This window comes from Colias eurytheme, chromosome 18 (genome assembly GCF_061535395.1).
Source record: "Colias eurytheme isolate Ceu_HAF_F1 chromosome 18, ilColEury1 Martin Lab GWU primary, whole genome shotgun sequence".
Lineage (NCBI taxonomy): Eukaryota > Metazoa > Arthropoda > Insecta > Lepidoptera > Pieridae > Colias > Colias eurytheme.
Genome location: NC_142997.1, coordinates 2,793,993 through 2,821,827, shown reverse-complemented (window position 1 = coordinate 2,821,827; position 27,835 = coordinate 2,793,993). Strand labels below are relative to the sequence as shown.

The window sequence follows — 27,835 nt, the reverse complement described above, 5'->3', positions numbered from 1 at the left end:
GTATTGTTTGATTTTGGCACAAAATAATCTCAATAAAGATATTGATGGAAAACTGGGAAACCGGAAAACCTACATCGACCAATAAAATGCCTTCCTTTCATTTACGTTCCTCTACACGACGGTTAGTTTTTATTTAGAATTTGATTTTCTGCTTTGTCAAGGGTAAATAAATTAATAAATGTTATATTTGTATGTAAATAAGTATTATATTTGATGCCATTTTATAGTAAAATTTTATAATCTTTTCAACTAGATAATATTAAATATTTAAAGAAGTGAGATACGTTGAATGAAGTGTTTTCAAGGTAATTGTGACGTTTTCAAAAGTGACATCAGCAGCTGACACTGACAGTGACAGCCGTCTTGTGGTTGTGGTTGTGTGGCATGTGCGGTGTGCACGGTTTTGTGTTGAAATATTCAATTAAATTGGTTTAAATAACACTTTTAAACTATTGCATCATGAAAGTTGTGTGTAATAAAAGTAACCCGCCTTTAGGTAAGGCTAACTCTAATTCAAAATGTGTTTCTTTTATAATTTCATTAATGTTACCTATTATATCTATTTTTATTCCATTTCCCAGGCGGTCTGCTTGCGGTTGAACTCTACAGGTCTTCTGCTGGAAATGTGGAGATTGTTTGGAATGGGGAATCATCGATCACCTTACCCAATTCAAGCAAATCTGTGCCATATGGCACCAGCAACGACTTAATAAGAATACTCGAAAACACGTTTAATAAATCAGCCGGTCCATTACAGAGAGTTACCATGAATCACTGGTTGTCTTTTAGCCTTATCCTTGATGAAGAAATACCGAAATCTTTAGATTACTTAGAAAAAACCCTTGGGCCTCTAACATACTTAGTTGGGGAATCATTATCTGTTTCTGATTTGGCTGTCTTCAGTGTGCTTTATGGTAAATACTAAATATTATTATGAAGATCATACCAATTTGACTTCCAAAAATTTTTAAATTTTAATATAAATTATGATTGACATTGTGTAAAAATTTTGAGACTTTCTGACCTATATCTTATCATCAAATAATACTATTTTATCATTTTTACAACACTTCACTGATACATAATTGCATACAGTACAAAATAAAAATTACTTTATATATTTTCAGCTTCCAATAAGTTTAAGGAAGTATCAAAATCAAATCCTCCAAACAACATTATAAGATGGATGAAACTTATCCAAGCCCAACCTTGTGTTGAGAAGGTTTTGAAGGAGTTGCCTGCAGAGATCCTTCAAAATGTTGTTAAGACTTCATCAAGGTAAAATTTTAAATATGTTGCTAAATTGAAATGTCCGTTTGTAATGACAAAATATAGAATTTTATAACATTATCAATTATGAAATTTTGGCTTGTATGATGTAGTTAGGAATAAGAATTGCGTAAGTACAGATTCTTATTAATAAAACAGGCTACTGGCTACAATCAGTGAAATAATTATAAATATAATTATTTATAAATAATTATAAAATAAAAGATGCGAAAGTTAATATTAACTTTATTTTAAATGATAAATTTCACATAATTTCATCATTCATCAGTATTATCATTAAAATTTTATCTTGATAATATTTATAGGAGGTCTCCACCAGCAAATAAGGAAGCAGCAAGTGGTCGGCAACAAGAAGGCAAGTTCATTGATTTGCCTCACGCTGAAATGGGAAAAGTGGTTGTGCGTTTCCCACCTGAAGCTTCTGGGTAAGATTAAATTCTAAAATCTATACTAATATTATAAAGCTGAACAGTTTGTTTGTTTGTTTGAATGCGCTTATCTCAGGAACTACTGATCTGATTTGAAAATTTATTAGGTTTTGAATAAAGCGGGCGGAGAGCTAGTATATTATATTAGCAAATATACTATATACATACATCTTTTCAATATGATTAAAAATAATTGAGCTTTACATTTTTCAATAAAAAATCTCAAATTTAGGTTGTAGTCAGTTGAATGTTATTAATGATATGAATGTTATTACAGCACTAATGAATGAAACTAATTTTCATATCCAATAATACTTCCGAGGTCAAATTCATTAGTACATATATCTCAATTGTCATAAAACATAGTGAACAACAAATAAAAATTCATGAAAGATACTGAAATACTTAAATGAAATTGAAGTACATATGTTTTTCTTATTATTCGATAAAATAATAATTATTTTCCTTTTTTTGTGATGTTATGATAGTTTTAATTTTAGTCATAAGATTTTTTCTCTGTAACTATGGTATTGTTCAAGTAATATGTTTTAAAAAATATTTTACTACAAACCTAATGTACTGTACCTATACTACTACTACACCTACTAAAGTATTGTTAATATTATGTAGATAGAAATTTTTCTAAATATTTATATTGTTCACAGATATTTGCATATTGGTCATGCAAAGGCAGCTCTGTTGAACCAATATTACCAACAAGCATTTGAAGGCAAACTAATCATGAGATTTGATGATACCAATCCGGCTAAAGAAAATGCTGATTTTGAAAAGGTGAATATATTTAAAAAACAAAACAATTTAATGTAATATGTAGTTGTTATTTTTACGTAAAATAGAGGCAATAATATGACGTCGACTTGCAGAAACATGCTCATATTATTTTAATGGTTATTGTGAACATTTTAAATATTTTTTTTACAATATCATTTATTATCTTAATTAATTATAGTAAAAATTACCAAAAAATCTAGCCAATATAAAAAAATATAAGTAATTATATTTTTTAAATTTATAGGTTATTCTAGAAGATGTCAAGATGTTGGAGATCAAACCAGACATGTTCACGCACACATCCCAGTACTTCGACCTGATGCTACAGCTCTGTGAGAAGCTCATCAAAGAGGGCAAAGCATTTGTAGATGACACACCCGCTGAACAGATGAAAAACGAGAGGGATCAGAAATTGGAGAGCAAGAATAGGAATAACTGTAAGTACCTATATGAATATTTATATTTGACATTTGTAAGGATGATTGGTAAATAATAATCAGAACTACAAAATTAGAATTAGTAAATCATGTGCAACTTATTTTTGAAGTGAAACTTCTTTAGGCGTGTTGAGAGTAAAATTTCAAGCTCGCGTTAAAACAATATCGTCACGTAATGGAGTAAGGCGACGATTTTGGTATCTTTTGACAACGATTTTTATCTCGCCATAGAAGTCTTAATTCTGACACATGTGCTCGGCACACACGTTCTTTTTTTTCTATTAAATCTATGTATCTATCTATGCATAATTATTTATGAAAAAAAAAAATTAATGTCTGTTGTTGCAGCTGTGGAGAAAAATCTGCAACTATGGGAGGAAATGAAGAAAGGAAGTAACATCGGTATACAAAACTGTGTTCGCGCCAAAATCGATATGCAGTCGATGAACGGTTGTCTCCGCGACCCCACTATTTACCGTTGTAAACCAGAACCCCATCCGCGTACTGGAACCGAATATAAGTAAGTGCTATTTGTTTATGTTTCCTTAATATAAAAAAAATACAATTTTATCTAAAACCTTCGAAAAAGTATTGCTTATTCGACTTTAGAAAGAAGCTGGCACTTGGCAGAGAGTTAATAGTTTTTGTTTCTTAAACTGTTAAAGCATATTTTTTAACGGATTATACGCTCGTTATTTTACCTATCTATGTAGCATTTTTTTTGCAAATAAATGACCTTCATTTCTTCTAGGTTATTATAAATTTAACCATCAATAACGTATTTGTTTTTATCATTAAAATTAATTCGTTTTTAGGGTGTACCCGACATACGATTTCGCGTGTCCAATAGTAGACTCCATAGAGGGCGTGACGCACGTGCTAAGAACAATGGAGTATCATGACAGAGATCCACAGTTCTATTGGTTTATAGATGCTCTTGGACTGAGGAAACCTTATATTTGGGAGTACAGCAGGTATGTTTTCATTAAAATGTTGTATTGTTGTATCTGTGCACTTTATACAATCTTTAAAATTCGCAGCCTATTTTAACGCAATAGAACTGCGTAAACGATCGATCAAAGGATGTGTCTGTGAATTTGTGATTTTTTCAAGCTATTTTCAGAAACGGATGAACAGATATAATGGGTGTATTTTTTTAATAATTCTTTGTTGTTTTCAGATTGAGCATGACAAATACAGTTCTATCAAAGAGAAAATTAACATGGTTCGTAGAGCAGGGACTCGTTGACGGATGGTAAGTCAAGCAGTTACTTATTATTTAAAAAAGGAATCGTAGGATTATTTTTTTTCAAATGAAATATTACAAATTATATTTTCTTTTCCCACACTTTTAATGCTTTTAACTATTTTTGAAGTGAAAACTTCTTTAGCGGCGTTGAGCACTTTTTCTGTAATGGGTATAAAATCTTAAACTCGCGTCAGGACATGTGACCTGATCGAAAAAGCGTAAGACGGATACCATTCCAAAATACCAAACATGCTCAACGTTAATAATCAAGTTTTCACTTCTGCCGGCACTCCCGGAGTGCAACCCGTCTTTTTTTGAGATATTTTTGTCGCAATAATAAACTATTGCTTACAATTTATAAAAAGATAAAATGCGTGTTCTTTTTATAGGGACGATCCTCGCATGCCAACAGTACGTGGTGTGTTACGTCGCGGCATGACCGTGGAAGGCTTGAGGCAGTTCATTCAAGCTCAGGGCTCAAGCCGCTCCGTCGTGTTCATGGAGTGGGATAAGATATGGGCAATTAATAAAAAGGTTAGATACTTATTCCTTAATACATTTATATTTTTAAATATTACAAGAAGGATTGGATTGTGGCTTTTCTCTGTTTTCTTACCTTTAATCTTTTGAAACAGTACAAATTTTATCAAGTGCACTAGTTAAAAGAATATACACCAAAATGTAATGATATATTGTATTGTGTGTAGATTGATTAGTAGCGCTCACTTCGTTTCACTTATACGTACATACTGTATTAATCCATCACCCAATATAATTTCGAACTCAGCTGACATTACTTATTTATATTATACTAGCGGTCCGCCCCGGCTTCGCCCGTGGTACATATTTACGTTTTCTCTACATAAAAACCATCCTCGTACTTCAAGGAATATAATAAAAAAAGAATTATCGAAATGGGTTCATCCATTCTCGAGTTATGCGCTTACCAACACATTTTGCGATTCATTTTTATATACAGGGTGTACCAAAAAGTAGTGATGAACGGAAGCTGAGAGGTAGAGGACCTAGAGGGCTATCCGAATCACCCCCATGTATGTAATGCGATTTTTCGTATTTTCGGAGTTATGACGATTTTTTCAATTTTTCACCTATCGCCGAGTACGATGATATTTTCACTCATGCTGACGTCAATGATTGCGGAAGATGCTTGATTTTTTTTGTGTGCTAAGCTGAAAGATAGGCCAATTCAGTATGGTACCATTTACTATCGTTAGATCTTTGAATGGTATAAAAAAAATAATTAAATGGCAAGAAAGATAAAATTACCCAGTATGTTCACCACTTCAAGGGCCCGTAAAAAAATAAAATCACATAAAAAAATTTTTCACACACAATGAACAATTTAGACGAAATAACCCGGAAATTCATAGTAACAGAAGAAACCATTAAAAATGATAAAAGGGCATTCAGACATTTAAAAGACAACTTTTTACGGTGATGTCGCACTTGCATTGAGCAACAGCGGGGTTATTTTAAAAATTTCTGGTAATTAAACACCTATTTATTGGTTTTAATGATCATCATGTTAATTCAATTTTTGCACTTACCACATTTAGATTTAAATTATTCGATTGAAGCCTTCTGAATAATAAAATGAAATTTTCAGGGTAGCTATCTGATAGATAGAGCAAGTTTTTAAAAGTCAAACGGAAAATTTTTTTTATGTGATTTTATTTTTTTACGGGCCCTTGAAGTGGTGAACATACTGGGTAATTTTATCTTTCTTGCCATTTAATTATTTTTTTTATTCCATTCAAAGATCTAACGATAGTAAATGTTACCATACTGAATTGGCCTATCTTTCAGCTTAGCACACAAAAAAAATCAAGCATCTTCCGCAATCATTGACGTCAGCATGAGTGAAAATATCATCGTACTCGGCGATAGGTGAAAAATTGAAAAAATCGTCATAACTCCGAAAATACGAAAAATCGCATAACATACATGGGGGTGATTCGGATAGCCCTCTAGGTCCTCTACCTCTCAGCTTCCGTTCATCACTACTTTTTGGTACACCCTGTATAAGAAGATTATACATATATACATATATTATTATTTTTTTACTTTAGGTGATAGATCCAATAGCCCCTCGCTACACAGCACTAGAAGCAAACCCAGTAGTGGTCAACCTCAAAGGAGTATCCGACTCCACTTTGACCGTGGCCCTTCACCCCAAGAATCCTGATATAGGCTCCAAAACAGTTTGGGTCTCGTCTAAATTGTTGATAGATCAAGTGGATGCGCAAGCGCTGAAAGTGGGAGAGAATACTACGTTTATCAATTATGGAAATGTTATGATTGATAAGATTCATAAGTGAGTTGGATTTTTATATGGAGTTTTGAATTTTACGATTTTCTTGAAAAATATATGTTTGGTTGAGGACCATATAATTTATATGTGTTGGCATTTCTGTAATTTATGCTTAACCCATTGAGCCCCGAACGGCCCGATCGGGCCACGACACAATAGATTTCGGGCCACGACACAATAGATTTCGAGCCACGACACAATAGATTTTCTATTGTGTCTGTGATTCCGGGGCCTGAGTTATTACAAGATTTTGATATGTATGTATCGTAAAAAAATACATTTGACGATTTTGAATACGATAAAAGAAGGAAATAGTTAATAGTTATTAATAAAGTTTAAATTGAGCTGTCTATATTCAATATGTACCTCTGAATTAGAAGTTGTATTTATAACTTTTCAATATTTTCTTAACTAACTTATCTTCATTACTAGCAAAAGTTATCATTTATTTTAGCCAGTCTGCTAAGAAATCTAATTAAATAATACCCAATATTCAATCTATAACATTTTTGAAGTAAAACTTCTTTATCGGGGTTGGACAAAATTTAGTGTGACATTTTTGCGTTACGCCGTACGCGTGACATTTTTGCGTTACGCCGTACGCGTGACATTTTTGCGTTACGCCATACTCGTGACATTTTTAAGGTCATAAAGAAGTTTCACTTCTTACGTGTGTACTCTAGTACACGCATACATTTTTTTGTTATACTCTGTCCATTATATTATTTTTTCATAGATCCGCCGATGGCAAAGTCACCAGTGTGGATGGAACACCAAACCTCGATAACAAGGATTACAAGAAAACGCTAAAGATCACGTGGTTAGCGGACTCGCAGAAATCACCCCGTGTAGAAGTGTACTGTGTGTACTTCGACCATATTATATCCAAACCACTGTTAGGAAAGGATGAGGACTTTAAGCAGTTTATTGGACATCAGACTAGGGTAAGTTTGAAGAGTATTAAATATTACTTTTTATTTAATTTTTCATAGTGATACCTTACTATGCCTAATAATTGTGACATATGTTCAAGATAACATTTTAAATGTAATTTATAGTAACCGAAACAAAAAAAAATATTTTTGTGAACTCTGATTTCCCATAACCATCTCTATTTGATAGCACAATAAAAAAAATATTGATAAACATTTATTTGTTTTCATCATACACTTTTTGTAATCCCATTTTACCAGTACCACGAATACTATACTTAAGTACTTATGTTTATAAACTTTGTTAATTTCTGTGAATTGGTTTCATTGAATAATTTACTGTATACATACTACAAGGTTGAAATAATATACCTTTCGACATCCTAAAGATATTTAACTTTAAAACTCAACAATGGTTTCATATTACAATCTTTTACACTCCCGAAAAAAAACAATGTGGATACATACATAAATATCGTGAAACAAACATACAACATTGTAGAGCATAGATCCTTTATATTTTGGAAGTCTTTTGAAAATTAAACTTTGGTTTTGTTATTTTCGTTTTTTTTTTATACCAAGCGAATGCTTTATAAAATATAATTTTTTAAATTAAAATATTGTCCACAGTGGGAAATCCCTATGATAGGCGAACCAGAATTAGCCAAACTAAAAGTGGGAGACATAATACAACTACAACGCCGCGGTTTCTTCCGTGTTGATGTGGCCCCGTCACCTCCATCACCACATACTGGTAAAGCGACCCCGCTTGTGCTGTTCCATGTACCCGATGGACATACTAAAGAAATGCCGGGACAGGTGAGTTTTTTGTGATTTTTTATAGTATTTAACAAGTAAAAAATTGTGTTTATAGACAAAATGTCGTGTAATTTTTTCCTTGATTTTTTTGTGTATTTTAATATGGGAACTATATTTTCTATCACCAAAATTTATATTTGTCATCAAGTTGTATCACCTAATAAATAGATCTATCACCACGAAATATTTTCGTTCTCAGATAAACAAAAATTGTTCTCAGGTATGAATTATCAAATTAATGTTAATATATGTGTCAAATAAGAGATCGATAACCAATAAAATTATATTGCATTACGTGAATATAAACTTCGTTCTTTTAATAACAGTTTTGTTACTTAAATAATAGCTCTGTGCTCAGAATGGTAGATCTGTCACCAAATAAATCGATTATCGATCCCTGACTGCGACTCCTTTTTATTTGATATTTTGTCACCAATACAGTAGTAATATTTTATTTCGTTCAGATATTAAATTAATAGTATTCGTTACCAATTTAATACATCAATTTATAATTTTAATGAAAAAATGATCAAAGGGGCGGAGACAAATTGGCGCGCTTTAAAAATTGATTATTTTAACTTTAATTAAGTGTTTTATCTACAATTATGCTAGCCATAAGCCAGCTATTAAACCAGAGCTGATTATTCAGTGGTTATTATTTTTAAGAATAAATATTGATTATTTTATCTTTAATTAAGTATTTTATCTACTATTCTGCTAGCCATAAGCCAGCTATTTTAAACCAGCGCTGATTGTTCAGTGGTAATTATTTTAAACAATAAATATTGATTATTTTGACTTTAATAATTGTTTTATTTACTACTCTGCTAAATAATTTTTTTAATATAATTTATACTACCAGTGGCAATTTAGAACCTTGGAGCAGAATCTTTTGGTTGAAACGATGATACAACCCTAATTTTTTATTTGAACTTAATGCAATTTTCTAGTAACATAATATGATTTATTGGTGATCTCTTTAAATTAGTTTGCTTAAATAATTATTAGGACACACCTATTATAATACATACAAAAACATTTATTTGGTACTAGACCTTATATCTCAGGATTTTAGGTGATTTATTGTGGAACTGATTTTGCATTGTTTGGTGACTACATTTTGGTGACAGATCTACTATTTTGAGGACAAACCCTATTATTTAAGAAACACAAAACTAATTAAATTGGTGATAGCTTAAATGATACCCTTTTAATATTATATTTAAATTTAATATTATGTAAAAATGTAAGTTTTATCTTATAAAAATGCAGTTTAACGTGTAATGGGCTGTTGAACAAGAATGAGTGAACAAAAATAACGATATATATGTATAACTTTTGTTTATAACTTTAACATAAAAGTTTATAACTTTATAATAGTACAAAAACAAAAATAACAAAAATAGATAATTACTGAAAGGTCTAGAGTTAATTATATTTCTGCATGAAATTGCTTCAGTAAATTTAGCCAACAAATCAAATTAATGTTGGTACACATTCTTATTTGCACAAGTGGATATGTTAGCACCTGTTCTAATTCTTATTACGTATATGAGTATGACAGAGATAGTTTATAATTAAATAACGAGTTATTTAAACATCCGTTTTGTATAGGTACATAAATGAGTAAGAATATTAAGCTATGTTTGAGACGAATATACGTGTGCTAATAATGTAAGCGAGTTTTATATTTTTCTTCAAAAAGTATTTTTTTTTGTAATACACTTTGATAGTGTGTCAATTTATCTGTATTTATTATATATTCCTTTGTTTTTATATACGTATTTAAATTTTAACATTCATTACCAAAAATGAAAATAAAGAAAACTACTTTTTGTTCCTTATAAATTATAATTTATTAAAAATAAATATAAACTTAAACGTAATCAACGTCAAATAAATAATCGTCACTTAAAGGACTACAAGAGTCGTCGTAAGTTTTTTCAATCTTTACAGGTTTCATGTCAATATTAAGATCTTCTATTGCCATACTTGGGCTATAGTTTGTATTATCAATGTCATTATTATTTCTTTCCATTTTTATAATAACTGAACGGATGGGGCTCAGTAAGGGTGAATTGGTGTGATTAGTTAAGGTATTTTCCATTGGCCAGCAGAAATCTTCGACTTTGTTTAAAACAACTGTTTCCAAGGAATGTATTGAGTTTAGTTCGACGGTTGAATCTAGGTCTTCCTCTAGAGGGATGCTTGTGTGGAAAATTGGAGTTGACCATTCCGAGTACTGTGCTTTCATACGCTGAAAATAAATTTATTAAAATAAAATAATGTAAATTATAATTCCCTTAGCCGCCTTATTGTGCAATGTTTTCGTTGGTATCTGAATATAAAATGTTTATAAATAAATATATTGCCACACCAAAAAAATAGTGATTTTTAAGTGAATTTAATTTGCTTGTACTTATAAATTTATAAAGAATAGAAAAATTCGATCACGAGGCGGGACTCGAACCTGCATCCTTTCACGCCAGTCCGGGTCGGATGCCTTTTCTTTCTCTTTTTTTCTTGTACTTACCGTTTTTAAAGGGTAAGAAATTATCAGCTAAAAGATTTACAAAAAAATTTGGTATAAAGGGAGTTTTATATCTTACCTTTCTTGTTGCGCGTATTAATTCATCAACATCGGAATCGCTATAAAAACTGTCCGAGCTAATATTTTCATACATATTATTTTTATTTATTGTAGTATTTTTATGTTTCTTGCATTTTCTTTTACACTTCTTTCGTCTTTTCTTAACCTTTGTTTTCTGTAAAAAATAATCAATAATCTCATAAAATTCTCCAAGTTAATTAGTTTTAGTTTTAGTGTTTGATTCCTAAATCTACATTAAATGAAATCTATATTTCAAGTGACAACTCGTAAAAAAATTGTATTTAATTTCTAAATAATTCTAATTGGAATTTTAGGTAAAGCTATAAAACTCTGTCCAAAGTGATTGCAGTAAGTGTATGATGTTATTACTTACGTGATGCGATTTATGTTTACAATAACATGTTCTTCGCATACAGCCAGGCACAATTCTTTCTATTGTTTCACTATCTCCCCTAGAAATTTTTAATATATCGCGCCCCCTCTTAATATTATCTTCTCTTTTCTTCCGTCTGCGATTTGAAAACTTTTGACATATTATACTCTCCGTGTTGTCCTGTGTACGTATAAATACGCTACGCTCCTTTTTCGGTATATGCGCCTTTTTTCTCGATTTTTTTATTTGATAATTTTCGACAACAATAACCTCACTTTTTATATCCATGTTTTCGAATACTATGTTTGTGACTAGCACAACCTCTGATTAAGAATACATTACGAGATCCAGCCTCGCAATTAGTTACTCAAAAATAATTTGTTTTCAATCACATATCATGTCTTTATACACTGTATATAATTAAGAACACAAATGTTCTCTAATTTTAAGCGGTCCGATGTATGCAAAGGGAATACAAATACTACGTAAGGATGTATGGACGAACTTATACATTATTTCGATTCTGTCAATGAAGGTAATCTGAAACCAGTGTTTAGCCGACACCGTCCATGGTAAAATATGCACTTGAGTTGTAAATAAGTACTTATCGTAAGGTACGAGGTGTTGAAGCTTTGTAAAGTTGTATAGAAGTTAAAATATTTTTAAGATTGAATAATATGGTGGCTAAAATATGTTATTTCGGGGGTATTTTTAAATTTTCATTTTCGTTACGATTGTTATTAGAAAGCTAAGGTCTGAATCGAGAATATGGCTTTAATTATTATATTTTTGTGAGTGGCTGTTGTGTTAAATAAGATAAAAGAATAACTTATTTTTAAATTAATTAAAGTATACGGACAAAAGGAGATCTCTGACCTTGTCATAAATGAATAATATTGTATTTTCGGATTAGAGAAATATTCCTGGTGATAATTGATAACTTAGTTATAACTTTAGTGCAAAAAAACGCATTCAAACTCAAACATTCATTTATTCAATTAGACTACTAGGTATTTAGTAGCACTTTCGAATCGTTATTATACATAAGTATTTTTAACATTTACCACCGATTCGGAAAGCAGTATCTATGGAGAAGAACCGGCAAGAAACTCCATAGAATCCTCCTCCATTGAACAATAATATTCTTTCCATGGCTGTTAAATTATTTTTGTAACATAATTTTCAGTGTTCACACATTTTGCAGACGAAATCACGCATTAATTATTATAAACATAGTATTATATCCTTTCCCTATCAAAATGAGAACAATAACGATTTGCACGATATACATTGCTTCATTTTCATTGATTACAACAAAACTCTATATACTAAGCAGTCAATGGATGTTATCACTTACACTCAGCGTATCACGTAATGTGAAAGTGAAAGGTTGATTCATAACAATCTGCTACACTTGGCAGTCGGTATCCACGTGTGTTATTTGTAAGTCAGCAATATGTTAATAATTTATTTTTTATTTAAGGAAAGAAATTGTAACTGAAAGTTTTTTATTTAAGTTTGACAGGAATGTAGTGTGTGAAAGTGCCAAAATAAGTGTAAATTTGGTGCAATATTACAAAATATTTTTATTATAATTTATGTTATTTATCTCAACAGTGCAGTACAATTTGTATTAAGTGTTTTATCAATGCAATTAACTGTTACTTTTATTGATGCGATATCGAATAAAAATAATTTATATTAAAGATAATAAAAATAATTAGGGGTTCTTGTCTATTAAAATTTTGATACAAGAGCACAAAAAATAAATTTACTATACAAGAATACCAAATATGAATACAATGATTATATTATACAGTATACTAGCTGCGCTCCGCGGTTTCACCCGTTGGCTACGCTCCTATTGATATTAGCGTGATGATATATAGCCTACCTCGATGAATGGGCTATCTAACAACGAAATAATTTTTCAAATCGGACCAGTAGTTCCTAAGATTAGCGCGTTCAATCAAACAATCAAACAAACTTTTCAGCTTTATAATATTAAGTATAGATATCAGCCACATAACAATCAATTTAGTTGTTCTATTTATTTATATTTACTCAAAAAACGTCTAAAATGAATAAAAAGTGATAATTTAAACTACAAATTTAAAATACTCAATTTTAAATTGTATTTTATTCCATTAAAATCGGACTTTCTGATGTTATCTTTTCGTCCGGGACTATTACAACTTTTCTCCATGTGAAAACTATTGTTACAATTAGTTTGCAAATTGACAACGACCAAATAAATCATATAGGCAATAAATGACCTGATAAAAGAAAAAGGCTTCATAGCCATAAACGAACGTGAACGAAATTGTGGCGTGAACCGTGTTATTTCTCTTATAATTAGTAGGAGTATAGATTAATTATTCGTATAACTAAAATTAATCTTAATAGTATTTATAAACAATTAATTATTACCAGCCTAAATCAGTGCAAACGGTACAAGCGAAACAACCAGCCCCCGCCCCCGCTGCGGCAGACGCGTCGCAGTTGAACGAACAAATTGTCAAACAAGGGGATACTGTGAGAGCCCTCAAGGGTGCAAAGGCTGAGAAAGCTAAGGTCGATGAAGCTGTTAAAGCACTGCTAGATCTTAAAGCGAAGTACAAAGCGGCTACTGGACAGGTTAGTAGTTGCAAATAAAATCCAACAAATAAATGTTTTGTGGTTGTGTTTCTTGGTTCTATCCAATAGATGGTTATATATGAGGTGTTTAATAATACCGTTTTGGGAAACATTTGTGTAGTAACTAAATTAACACGTTGAGCTATTGCTATCAATATGTTGATAGAGACACTGCATGTTGCAGTCTGCAGAGCCTATACAGCATTTTAAAATATTCTCGCCCAATGAGCAATAACCATTTAGATTTTCAACCGACATTTTTTACCAACTTTTGCTCAACTAATGTTTAAAATGTTAAAAAATGGCGCGTCGAATTTTATTTATTACAAATCGTGACACGTAAATTCATGAAATCAAATCAAATACATTTTTACAGGATTGGAAACCAGGTGTAACACCACCAGTTAAAGCTGAACCCAAACCATCATCTGGTGGTGATGCTGCTGCCCTTAACCAGGATATCATAAAGCAAGGAGACCTAGTCCGTACTCTGAAATCTGATAAAGCCGATAAGGCGAAGGTCACCGAGGCTGTTGCAGTTCTGCTGGATTTGAAGGCTAAATACAAGGCTGCTACTGGTCAGGTAAATACTTTTTGTATTTAAAAAAGTAAATACGTTATTCTTGTCGTAGTAATCACGTATTATCTCGTAACTTTATATATTATCAGAATAATTGATACATTAAATGTACAAATGATTTAAATGTGTGTCTTTGACTGTGTCTGAATAGTTACTTAAAAATTATATGTTACTAATTACCTACTTAATATGGGCGGTAGTTAACTATATTTTGATGAGAAGGATAAGAGGTCCGTGATTAACCATCATTTATGTTGTTATATTATTATGTTTCATATAAACTCACGCACTGATTAATATTATTTCGTTACTTGTAGTCTGTACGTCAATTTAAAGTAGGTATTGCTATAAGCAATATTGAATAATATTTTACTCAAACCATAACTAACATCTCAAAAAATACCCCAAAAAATGCCAATATTTTTGTCTATAATAAAAAAAATGTTTCTTAGGACTGGAAACCCGGTGCATCAGTGCCTGAAGCGAAACCCTCAAGCCCTGAAGCAGGAGACGCATCTGCCATTAACCAGGAGATCAGCAAACAGGGGGACTTGGTTCGCTCACTGAAGGCGGCTAAAGCTGACAAGGCGAAGGTCGATGAAGCGGTGAAGATCCTTTTGGAGCTGAAAGCCAAGTATAAGGCTGCTACTGGACAGGTAATTTCTGATGAATACCCGTCAAATTTTATAAATAACTCTTATTTTATTCGACATGGTAGCAAACTTTGACTTTTTTGTGGAAATGTCTTCTAGCTATTATGATTGTTTTGTTAATGTGTGATGTAACTGAAAAATTGTTATTAAGACTCAAAATATACTCCAAAAAAATGCCAATTTTTTTGTCTATAATAAAAAAATGTTTCTTAGGATTGGAAACCCGGTGCATCAGTGCCTGAAGCGAAACCTTCAAGCCCTCCAGCGGGAGACGCATCTGCCATTAACCAGGAGATCAGCAAACAAGGGGACTTGGTTCGCTCGCTGAAGGCGGCTAAAGCTGAGAAAGCGAAGGTCGATGAAGCTGTGAAGGTGCTTTTGGATTTGAAAGCCAAGTATAAGGCTGCTACTGGACAGGTAATAGATAGATAGATCTTTTAAATGCTGTTTAATTCGACAGGGTAATAAACATTAGCTGAATTTTTCATCGGAAAAGACTTCTTGCTATTATGATTGTTTTGTAAAAGTGTGTTGTAACTGATAAATGGTTAATTTGTGATAAAAATACCCCTGAAAATGCCCAAAAAATTGTCAAAAATAAAAAAAATCTTTTCCAGGATTGGAAACCCGGTGCTACAGTGCCAGAAGCGAAACCCTCGAGCCCTCCAGTTGGAGACGCATCTACCATCGACCAGGAGATCAGCAAGCAAGGGGACTTGGTTCGCTCGCTAAAGGCGGCTAAAGCTGACAAGGCGAAGGTCGATGAAGCTGTGAAGATCCTTTTGGATTTGAAAGCCAAATATAAGGCGGCTACTGGACAGGTAAGATATTATGTAGTGCTGGTTGTTGCTTGTTGATTCATACACAATGATAAATAACTTACAATTTAGTAATATAATTAGCATAAATACGTTGTAACGTGTCTGTTCAGTTTGTACTCCTTTGTTTCTTTTAAAATGTGCCCAACAAAAATTTAAGAAAAATTAAATAAGTTATATTGCTTTTGTTGCTTCAAAAAATTTTAATAATCATCAGATTCATCACAAATCCTAATTTGGTACATTTCCTGTATCAAATATATCTAAGATTTATATAATTAATTATAAAATATTCCAGGATTGGAAACCAGGAGTAGCCCTATCGCCAGTAAAGACTAATAGCGGACCAGATGTCAACGAAATTTTAGTCAAAATCACTGCGCAAGGCGATAAAGTGCGCAAATTGAAAGCTGAAAAGGCAGACAAGGGAACTTTGGATGTTGAGGTATGTTATTTTATTTTTTCAAATATTTTGGTATTATTTTTTATATTTAAATGAAATTCCCAGCATTTATTTGTATTCTTGTATTTGAATTATCAGTTTTATACTGCGGTTTCGCATAGTGTTACTTAGTGGTTCTGTAACCTACAACAAAATTTACGTATTTTTGAAGTGAAACTTCTTTAGGTGCTTCGGTAGTAAAATTTCAATGTCCCGTCATGGCAATACCGTCACGCCGTGGAGTAAGGCAATGATTTTAGTATCTTTGAATCTTGCCAAAGAAGTTTTACTTCTGACACGAACGCTCTTTTTTTCTAAAGTGTTTTTTTTATGTAGGTTAAAAATCTACTGAACTTGAAAGCCCAGTACAAATCAATTACTGGTAAGGATTGGACTCCAGCCGCTGCAGCAACATCTGCTCCTGTTAAAGCCGAGGCTACTGAAAAGGTTGATTTTAATTAATTTTATGAATAAAATAAAATGTTTTAAAGTAATACCAATATGTATTTCTTTAAATAAACACTTGAAAGAACTTGTGAAGATCCTTCTCGATGTTGTAGATTTAATTTATTCAGATGTCCATTTCATTTTTCTTATTATAAAAAATATTGGTGAAATCTTAAAAAGTAGATAGACATCCATACTATATATAATATTATAAATGCGAAAGTAACTCTGTCTGTCTGTCTGTTACTCAATCACGCCTAAACTACTGAACCAATTTTCATGAAATTTGGTATGGAGATATTTTGATACCCGAGAAAGGACATAGGCTACTTTTTATCCCGGGAAAATGACGCAATCCCGGAAATCCCACGGGAACGGGAACTATGCGGGTTTTTCTTTGACTGCGCGGGCGAAGCCGCGGGAGGAAACCTAGTTTAATATATAAACATGTTCCTTTCATAGCCAGCAGCAATGAACGGTGCAAACGAGGCTTTGGCGGCCGAAGTCGCGAAACAAGGTGAAGTGGTGCGAGATCTTAAAGCGAAGAAAGCGGATAAGGTACGTAAAAACTGTCAAATTATTTGCCAATTTAAATCAATAATGCCCGTTTTCACCAACGACCCCTAAAATTTAAGTGTCACCTTAGTCAATTTAAGGGATACCTAACGTAAAATTTTTAAGGTAACGAACTCAATATTTACACATAAACTGAGTGAAATTAAATGATTTTTCAACTAAATATCAATAGAATCCTATAGTCGATACACTTTTCGACTAACATTGCGTAGCATCCCCACACTAAACGTCACTTAACTAGGGGTCTCTTATTTAGGTGACCCTTAATGATGGTGAAACAGAATTTAGGTTAGGTAGTGATTTGAAGGGTCCCTTAAAATAAGGAACCCTTACTTAGGAGACTGTTTAGGGGTTACTGGTGAAATCGGGCATAAATCTTTAAAAATATTTTAAGTGTTAGTTTTCTCGCATTTATTTAGCAGCCTAAGCATTGTCTTCCCAGGTATTTTTTATAAAATTCATATCTGTAAACTTATCTCGCTAGACCTTCCCTGATACATGCAAATAAATATTTCACCCATTATAATATTCAATGAAATCGTTCAGGCGGCAATAGACGCAGAAGTGAAGAAGCTTCTAGAACTCAAAGCCAAGTACCAACAAGAGACGGGAGTTGCGTATGCGCCGCCCGCTAGAGAGAGTAAACCGAAAGAGAAGAAGAAAGAAGTGAAAGAAGTTAAGAAGGAGAAGAGTAAAGAGCCGGTAAGGAGTGGATGAATGTTCTAGAATCTTTGATTTTTTGTTGCTTTTAAGTAATTGGAAAGATATAATGTACAACACGTAGGACATGACAATAAGTAGAGTAAGAAAAGTGTTTCTGAATGTTTTTTTGGGGAATGAATTGGGAAAGAAAAAATATTAACTATCATAATTAAACTTTAATATCCCTAAATAAAACTAAAGCAAGGTTCAGTCATAGTTGTAATTACGAGTTCTGCCCATAGTTGTATCGACTGTAATAACAAAATTTTGAAATGAAATTAGTAATATTTTTTTAGAGCCCCAAACCTAGTAAAGAAGAATCATCGAGCGGTGTAAAAAAAATAACTCGGCTCGGACTCGAGGCGTCCAAAGAAACTGAACTGTCAGACTGGTACCAGCAGGTTATTACTAAAGGTACACTGTGTTCATATACTCAATATTGTTTTCACTGCCTATTTATAATTTGCTGCTGATAAATATGTACATTGTTAATTTAACAGTTATTATTTCATTTAAAAGTTATACTAAATTACAAATTGAAAAAAATCTCAATGTGTTCCTTAAAAAAATCGTAACGTTCGCGTTGGCAATATAAAATCATAATAACTTTTTATTTTAGAAAGCTCGACCAAAATGACAATTTATTTATTTATAATAATAATAATTGATTATTGTTATTGCAGCGGAGATGATAGACTACTACGACATATCGGGATGTTATATTCTCCGTCCATGGTCGTACAGTATTTGGGAGATCATTCGGGAATTCATTAGCACCAATATCAAGAAAATGGGAGTCAAAGATGTGTACTTCCCCATCTTTGTGTCCAAGGTACGAATTGAGCTATTTAATTAGTTTCTTATTTGTATTCTTTATACAATACATTGAAAATGTACTTGTCAAATCCTTTATTTTTTACTTTTTTTTAATTCAAAACTTTGTCAAAATATTTGCATTGAATAATATTATATATTTTCTTTTGGCATATTTTCCTCAGTTCTATACAATGCATATTAGTTATTAATATAAGTATTGCAAAACATTATTTTGCATGTTCCGTGTACATAATTTGCTTCAAATGATTGTAAATTGTAAGGCCATTCTCCCATTGCGATACGCACAGGCGATTCAAGTATCGGAGACTAGTCGCCGCGGAATATCTCACATACATTGTACCGGTAACGTAGTGTGCGAGCCTACATACAAATGTATGTGAGATACTCCGCGGCGACTAGTCTCCGAGACTTGCAGGATACTTGAATCGCCTGTGCGTATCGTAATGGAAGAATGGCCTAATGGACGTATAGACTAGACTTAAAATCCATTTCGAAATTTAAATGTTATATTATTAGGCTGCGCTAGAACGCGAAAAGGAGCACATCGCGGACTTCGCCCCCGAGGTCGCGTGGGTGACGCACTCGGGCTCCAGCGAGCTCGCCGAGCACATCGCCATCCGACCCACCTCCGAGACGGTCATGTACCCCGCGTACGCGAAATGGATTCAGAGCCATCGTGACCTGCCGCTTAAGTTGAACCAGTGGAATAACGTTGTGGTAAGTAACGAACTTTGTCCACTATAGCCTTGTCCTAAATCTACTTACCCCAATTTCCTATATTTTTCTCAAAATCCTGGGTCTCCTTGCCACTGTTCGCTCATAATAAAATATATAGTGATCCGACCCACCTCCGAGACGGTCATGTACCCCGCGTACGTGAAATGGATTCAGAGCCATCGTGACCTGCCGCTTAAGTTGAACCAGTGGAATAAAGTCGTGGTGAGTATCTATAGACATGCTTTGTCCGCTGTAACCCTGTCCTCTATCCTTTTCCCAAATTCCTACCTTTTGCTCGAAATATTTGCCACTGTTCACTATTCGTGGTGCCCTGTCTTCTGTCTTCTGCGCTTGTAAGTGAAGCACATTTAATCCAGCTAACCTTATAAAACCGACTACTGATACATCGACATGTTGTGAAATTTGAAGAACGCTTCTTCATTAAATAATGTTTACATTCTAAAACTACGAATCAATATTCAGTTAAACCCCTTATACAACAAAATTTTTTTTCACCTTTCGCTGATTACATAATTTTTATTATTATTTACATTATATATAATTTTCCATTGCTACAGAGATGGGAGTTCAAGCAGCCTCAACCGTTCCTCCGCACTCGTGAGTTCCTCTGGCAGGAGGGACACACCGCCTTCCGCGAAGAGAAAGACGCTCACGAGGAAGTTCTGCAGATTCTTGGTGATTATCGTGTTATTTTAGTTTTTTTTTTTAATATTTTTTAAAGTTATCAATTAACATTAAGCCTGTTTTATTTGAACATTGCAAAAATTGCTTGTTTGATCAACTACACAAACTATAGGAAATATTCTAAGTTAAAATTATATTTTTTTAATTAAATAAGAAGTTAAGACAAATTTATAAATCAGGAATAGGTATTTCTTTTTCTAATTCGGCAAAAAATAATTCATTAAATAATAATACACTTTGGCAAAGAATTCAAGAAAAAAGTTTATTATTTTTATTTAATTCTTAAGAAATTTTATCCTTTTATGGCGTTATTAACATTACCAGATTTATACGCACGAGTATACGAAGAATATCTCGCGATTCCCGTAATAAGGGGCAGAAAGACTGAGAAGGAAAAGTTTGCGGGAGGTGACTACACGACCACCGTAGAAGCTTATATCGGTGCTAGCGGACGAGCTATTCAGGTACTTAATACGTATAGAGTAAGGTTTATAATTGCTTGCTTTATAGTGTTTTGTTTGTTTTGTGAGTAACATTTTGAAGCTTGCATTATTGCACGTGGACATGCTGTTGTGGTATTTAATACCTTTAAAATAAGGTCAATAATTGCTTGTTTAAAATACCGACTTTGTTGTGATGTTTCATAAAAAGTATCACATTATAACATCTAAATAACATAAAAATTATTATCTAGTTAGATACTTACCGATAAAAGTTATTCCTTTGCACTTTTCCGTATTATTTGTGCAATATCGTAACACACACGAAGGCATATTTGAATGCGTTTCACTTTAAAACAAATAAAAAATGAGCGTGCAGTTACGCCATATGGCGTATGTTGAGCGGAACATAAGTGATGTAGGCGGTGTCGTCTCCATATGTATATCTCAATGGTCTAACACTATTTTCTTACCTATACAGGGAGCAACAAGTCACTATCTAGGACAGAACTTCTCAAAGATGTTCGATATCGTGTACGATGATCCTGACACGCAAGAGAAGAAGTTCGTTTACCAGAACTCGTGGGGTATCACCACTAGAACTATTGGTATGTATATTGTGTAAAAACAAAGAATTATAATTGTTTTCATTGATTAATTAATTTAATTGGAAAAGTAATATGTAAAACTTAATCAATTTATTTGTTAAAAATCTGTCTGAATTAAAATAACATACAACTAAGACGAAATATACGTTTAATTTTTATTATTATTTTATCTCGGAAGATCAATAAATGAAGTTATATTTTGTTGTTTTGAAACTGTTCATTTTTTTATTCGGGTATAAAATATAAATGATGTCCAGTGTTCAAATAGACACTTTATTTTCAAACTGTTTTTATTTCTTCTATGTCCTGATTATAAAATTGCGGACAGGATTTAAAGTACACTAGCTTTTCGAACGCAACTTCTCCCGCGTAGTCAAAGGAAAACCCACATAATTCCCGTTCTTGTAGGATTTTCGGGTAAAACCTATCATATTGTGTTAATCCAACTTCCCCTCTATTTGTACAAAATTTTATGAAAATCGGTTCAGCAGTTTTTGCGTGAAGGAGTATCAAACAAACAAAATTTCGCTTTTATAATATTTAGTAGGATTATTTTCTTGTTAACTATAATTATTACTAGCTTTCCGCCCGCGGCTTCGCCCGCTTTGTGCTTTTTGCCATCTCTCAAGTTGGATCGAACTGCACATGGTGTGCGAATTTTATTATAATCGGTTGTGTTTTAGGAGTCCATTCAGAACAAACATTGTGACACGAGATTTATATATATTCAATGACTCTATTATACTAGTAGACGCGGCATACGCCAACATCATTTCACTAAAAAACAGCGTAATTAATACATACCTACTTACTAACGCATTATCATTTATCACCAATACAGTTGTTCTCTCTTTCACTCTCACGCACGAGACATAATACATGTCTCACTCATGGTACTTCGTAATAACAACTGCCGATTAAAATATAAAAAGAACGTCCAGCCACGACGCTGAATGGTGCGTGACTAAGTGAAACTCGGGCACTTAGCTGAGTTTTTTCTTGCCAAAATATTAGAGAGCGGGTAACGTATCTAGCTTTTTTATATATCATAGTATATATTAAGATTGTCTTCTATACAGGTGTAATGGTCCTCGTACACGGGGACAACCGTGGCTTAGTTCTTCCACCTCGCATAGCCGAGATCCAGGCGATAGTAGTACCGTGTGGGATCACAGCATCCAGTACTGCAGATGAGAGAAAACATCTCATGGACTCGTGTAAGGACCTGGTTGAGGAGTTAAAGGCAGCTGGTATTAGAGCTGATGGTGATTATAGGGAGAATTACTCGCCTGGATGGAAGTTTAATCATTGGGAGTTGAAGGTAGTGTATTTGTGTTATTATATTATAGGACATATTATAGGACATTATTACACAAATCGACCTAGTCCCACAGTAAGCTCAATTAAGGCTTGTGTTGTGGGTACTAGGCGACGATAAATATAATATTTAATAAATACATATATAGATAATAACACCCAGACCCAAGAACAAATAATTGAGTTCATCACACAAATATTTGCCCTGACCGGGGATCGAACCCGGGACCGTCGGCTCAGTAGGTAGTTACTTTACCACTGCGCCAACCGCGTCGTCATTACTTGTGCTTTGCGGTTTTTACAACAAAAGCAAATTCTAATTGAACTCGTAAAATTAATTATGTGGAATACAAAAGTGAAATCCCATGTCCCTTAGTGGGGTAAGCGGCAGATGCATTACACATCTGTTTCACTGATCGATTTTCTTTAGGGACAAGCAGGTGTCTCTGTGTCCTGCCAGACCGAGATATTTTTTTTTCTTCGTCTCCACCGGGAATCGAACCCAGGACCTCTCGGTTCTACGCTCACGCGTCACGCGTCAACCACTGTACCAAGGAGGCGATTCGGCGGTACTGTCAAAGAAGTTTCAAAGCTTCTTCTTAAAAGGGAAAAGTTAAAAAAGTGTTATATGAATATGATGCTTGGTTCCACGTCGACTTTTGCATAACAATTAAAAATATTTTTTGTATGTAGAAATATGTTAACTGGAGTGTAAATTCAAGAATGTTCAAAGTCAACCGTTTGCCATCGGCTAGTAAAATATGTTTCAAAATAGAACAGTTAAAAATTTTATATAATTAAAAGTTTAAAATAAGTTTGTCATATTAAATTAATTTCCAGGGTGTACCAATCCGTGTGGAATTGGGACCAAAAGACATTTCCCGTGGAGAGATTGTCGCCGTAATTCGACTCACCGGTGAGAAGCGCACGCTCAAACGTGACTCCGCCCCCAAGGAATTGGTGACCACACTCGAAAAGATACACGAGGATATGTTGAATAAGTAAGTTTTTGACGTGACAACGTCTTATAATTCGATAGAGCTGGCTGCACGCACGAAAAAACATGACTCATGCGGCGTTACCTCGCTCTAAGGCGTTCCATGTAAGGCTTGAGTGAGCGCGGAACGAGCGACAAAGAAGCACAATCGGACGTTGTCACGTTCAACTATCGTCAGTAAACCGACTTTACAGACAACCAATTTTTTATTTTAAATTTGTATGTTACTACTGGGATTATGATGATGAATAAATAAGTAGGAGCCATTTGCTAGGTATGTCTAATACAATGACAGGAAAACATATAGAGCAAATAGTCATCAACTTTTGCATAGCTGTCAAGAAGTTCATAGCTGATAGCACAAAATATATATCTTGTTTGTTAACACTTGATTTCGTAATAATTAGATTAAGCTTTTCTCATACTGTAAGTTATTTATATTAACTTTATAATTATCAAAATTATTCGGACAATATATGTACATACATAATTAATAGGCTATAATATTTTTCCTAATCACAGGGCTATAAAGGAAAGAGACGAGAGATTGTCATCAGTCACAAAATGGGAAGACTTCATAAGTGCCTTGGAAAAGAAGCATATCTTGTTAGCACCTTTCTGTGGGGAAATTCCTTGCGAGGACAACATTAAGAATGACAGTGCCAGGTATAATTTTGATTATATGTTAATCTGACTTGTATTATTTTAATATGACAGAAATCTATTATACTTTTTATATACAGGGTGTCCCAAAAAGTAGTGATGAACGGAAGCTGGGAGGTAGAGGACCAAGAGGGCTATCCGAATCACCCCCATGTATGTTATGCGATTTTTCGTATTTTCGGAGTTATTACATTTTTTTCAATTTTTCATCTATCGCCGAGTACGATGAGATTTTTATTTATGGTGACGTGAATTATTGCGCTAGATGCTTGATTTTTTTTGTGTGCTAAGCTGAAAGATAGGCCAATTCAGTATGGTAACATTTACTATCGTTAGATCTTCGAATGGAATAAAAAAAAAGAATTAAATGCCAAGAAAGATAAAATTACCCAGTATGTTCATAACTTCAAGGGCCCATAAAAAAATAAAATCACATAAAAAAGGTTTTCCATTTGGCTTTTAAAAACTTGCTCTATCGATCAGGTAGCCACCATAAAAATTTCATTTTATTATTCTGAAGGCTTCAATCGAAAAATTGAAATCTAAATGTGGTAAGTGCAAAATTTTTATTAACATGATGATCATTAAAACCAATAAATAGGTGTTTAATTACCAGAATTTTTTTAAATAGCCCCGCTGTTGCTCAGTGCAAGTGCGACATCACCGTAAAAAGTTGTCTTTTAAATGTCTGAATGCTTTTTTATCATTTTTAATGGTTTCTTCTGCTACTATGAATTTCCGGGTTATTTCGTCCAAATTGGGGCATTCTCTCAAGTAGCCGAGGTCTTTTTAGTATCCCCATTGAAAAAAAATCAATGGGGTTTATTCGAGGGACCGTGGAGGCCAGGCTTTAAAGCAGGCGTCACCGGCGCATGCGCAGGCTGCAACGACCAATCCATCTTTCAGGGTATTTTTGCCCTTTAGCCTGGCCTCCACGGTCTCCGGACATAAACCCTATTGAATTATTTCCGTGGGGATACTACAAAGACGAGAGACTGCCACAATTTGGACGAAATAACCCGGAAATTCATAGTAGCAGAAGAAACCATTAAAAATGATAAAAGAGCATTCAGACATTAAAAAGACAACTTTTTACGGTGATGTCGCACTTGCATTGAGCAACAGCGGGGCTATTTAAAAAAAATTCATTTTTAAACACCTATTTATTGGTTTTAATAATCATCATGTTAATAAAAATTTTGCACTTACCACATTTAGATTTCAATTTTTCGATTGAAGCCTTCAGAATAATAAAATGAAATTTTTAGGGTAGCTACCTGATCGATAGAGCAAGTTTTTAAAAGCCAAATGGAAAACCTTTTTTATGTGATTTTATTTTTTTATGGGCCCTTGAAGTTATGAACATACTGGGTAATTTTATCTTTCATAGCATTTAATTCTTTTTTTTATTCCATTCGAAGATCTAACGATAGTAAATGTTACCATACTGAATTGGCCTATCTTTCAGCTTAGCACACAAAAAAAAACAAGCATCTAGCGCAATAATTCACGTCACCATAAATAAAAATCTCATCGTACTCGGCGATAGATGAAAAATTGAAAAAAATGTAATAACTCCGAAAATACGAAAAATCGCATAACACACATGGGGGTGATTCGGATAGCCCTCTAAGTCCTCTACCTCCCAGCTTCAGTATATCACTACTTTTTGGGACACCCTGTATCTTTTACTAAATAAAGATCTATAAAAATAAAACTTTATTAAAAAGAATCAATTTTCCATTCCAAATAATCCATTGAGAAGTAAAAAATAATTACTGTTAATTACCTATCTATTATAATAATTTCATGTGAACATTATCATATTGTGAGTGTTTTCTTATTTACTGATACAATATATCTTATTAAATCCAACAATATTGTTATTTCATTAGTTTTCTAGTTTTCTATATTTAGTTTTTACGCAGTTTTTATTCAATAAAGGAATAATAATCTAACTTATTTGTTTTAGGAATGAAGATGACCAAACAACAGAGGTGAAAGCTCCATCGATGGGCGCCAAGTCCTTGTGTATTCCGTTCAACCAACCCCGCTCTCTCACAGCAAGTGACAAGTGCATCCACCCAGCTTGTAATAACAAGCCCAAATTCATTACGCTGTTCGGCAGGAGTTATTAAGAAAACTTATATATGTTTTATAAATTTTATTTAAAAATAAATCATTCAATATTGTTGCTGTATTTCATTTTGTATAATTATACTTTCAGTACATTATAAAAAAACATTTGCATTTTTTTTATAAAAGTTAAAACATAGTCATATTTTAGTTCTTTTCACTGTTCTTCAAGATATCTTCTAACAGTTGTATTCTTCTTTTCTTAGCATTTAATAATTGTATAAATTTGCCATATAATGTAGTTTCCATGGATATTTTTTGATCTGCAAAGTTTGCAAGTTCATTCTTGGATTTTTCCAGATCAAAAGTCAATTTTTCACTATCCTGCTTACACTTTCTAATAATTTGTTGCAATTTCTTATTTTCATTTAATAAAATGTCTATAAGATAATCTTTTCTTTCTGGTTGCTGATCTCTTAGTAAAGTTACTTTACCATGGATAAGAACAGCTGTAGAACCCTCAAATTTCTTTTTCCAACAAAATACTGCACTGTTATTTGTTTCCATTACGAAATCGACTATATACTGACTGGCATTATTTTTTAAGCATTCCTTGACGTTTTTCTCATATTGAGTTTCATCTTCGTCAGTAAGTTCTCTAAATTTGTTAGCAGTATCAACTGAATATTTGCCAGTCCAACTTGCATCTTTTTCTAAGAGTTTCATAAGAAATAAATCATTTTCATTGGCTTGCCATGTAATTTTTGTATAAATTGGCTCTCCTTTTATTTCAAATTTCGATATAAATATTTCTTGCTCCATTGTTTTTTGCAAGGCACTCTTATAATTTGTATTATTTGCATAAAAAATTTCATGACATCATGTTTAACTTTTCCAGTCTTCTTGTTTTCTAAACTATATAAAAAATACATGCACGTGATAAAATTAGAAAATTAGATATAACAACGAAAAACTAATAATTTCGAGTACATATTTTTAAACTTATTTTATTTCGTTAAATTTATTTACCTGTCAAAGGATTGAGATTTGAGTCACTGTCAGACTGTCAGTGTCACAGTCAGTGTCAAAATTTAACGTATAGGCACAGGCAAAAATATAAACAGCCTCATCTGGCAACCTGTCTTTTGTTAGGTAAGTCTATTATCGATGGAACGAAATAAGGCTACCTTACCATCAAAGATATTGCAGCTTGTTGCAGGTATTCTTCGAAGATGTAATAGCTAAGCTGTGAAAATTTGTGACCGTTTTCACTGGTACTAGGCTATGTGATTTTAAGACGTCACATCGCAAAGTAGCTGTGCGAGGATATTGCGCAGTTCGAGCTATGCGATGTATT

At 33.0% G+C, this 27,835-nt stretch overlaps 3 protein-coding genes across 4 annotated transcripts; 1 reads left to right on the top strand and 2 right to left on the bottom strand.

The window, feature by feature from the left end:
- The first annotated feature begins 360 nt into the window (after nt 1-360).
- GluProRS (Glutamyl-prolyl-tRNA synthetase) lies at nt 361-26,594 on the top strand. Of its 2 annotated transcripts, XM_090112310.1 has the most exons (32): nt 361-496; nt 582-914; nt 1,128-1,278; nt 1,596-1,715; nt 2,384-2,510; nt 2,755-2,947; nt 3,296-3,467; nt 3,763-3,921; nt 4,128-4,202; nt 4,586-4,730; nt 6,287-6,531; nt 7,265-7,472; nt 8,091-8,279; nt 13,697-13,900; nt 14,277-14,483; nt 14,933-15,136; nt 15,347-15,550; nt 15,751-15,954; nt 16,250-16,396; nt 16,730-16,840; nt 17,303-17,398; nt 17,963-18,118; nt 18,415-18,532; nt 18,802-18,950; nt 19,472-19,672; nt 20,251-20,368; nt 20,702-20,841; nt 21,299-21,425; nt 22,505-22,746; nt 23,583-23,743; nt 24,262-24,405; nt 26,375-26,594. In XM_090112310.1, exons 1-32 carry the CDS (start codon nt 460-462, stop codon nt 26,538-26,540), a joined length of 5,253 nt encoding a protein of 1,750 aa, XP_089968436.1. In that variant the 5' UTR covers nt 361-459; the 3' UTR covers nt 26,541-26,594. The 2 variants fall into 2 exon arrangements, with proteins under 2 accessions (XP_089968436.1, XP_089968437.1); XM_090112311.1 differs by lacking the exon at nt 15,751-15,954.
- Nucleotides 10,128-11,904, bottom strand: LOC149900500 (uncharacterized). Its single transcript, XM_090112318.1, has 3 exons — nt 11,264-11,904; nt 10,889-11,044; nt 10,128-10,536 (listed from the first exon to the last, which is right to left on the bottom strand). The coding sequence occupies exons 1-3, from the start codon at nt 11,549-11,551 to the stop codon at nt 10,156-10,158; spliced, it is 825 nt and encodes a 274-aa protein (XP_089968444.1). The 5' UTR covers nt 11,552-11,904; the 3' UTR covers nt 10,128-10,155.
- Nucleotides 26,595-26,658: 64 nt separating the features above from the next.
- Nucleotides 26,659-27,318, bottom strand: LOC149900498 (uncharacterized). The gene has a single exon (XM_090112321.1). It carries the CDS (start codon nt 27,298-27,300, stop codon nt 26,686-26,688), a length of 615 nt encoding a protein of 204 aa, XP_089968447.1. The 5' UTR covers nt 27,301-27,318; the 3' UTR covers nt 26,659-26,685.
- Between the last annotated feature and the right edge of the window lie 517 nt (nt 27,319-27,835).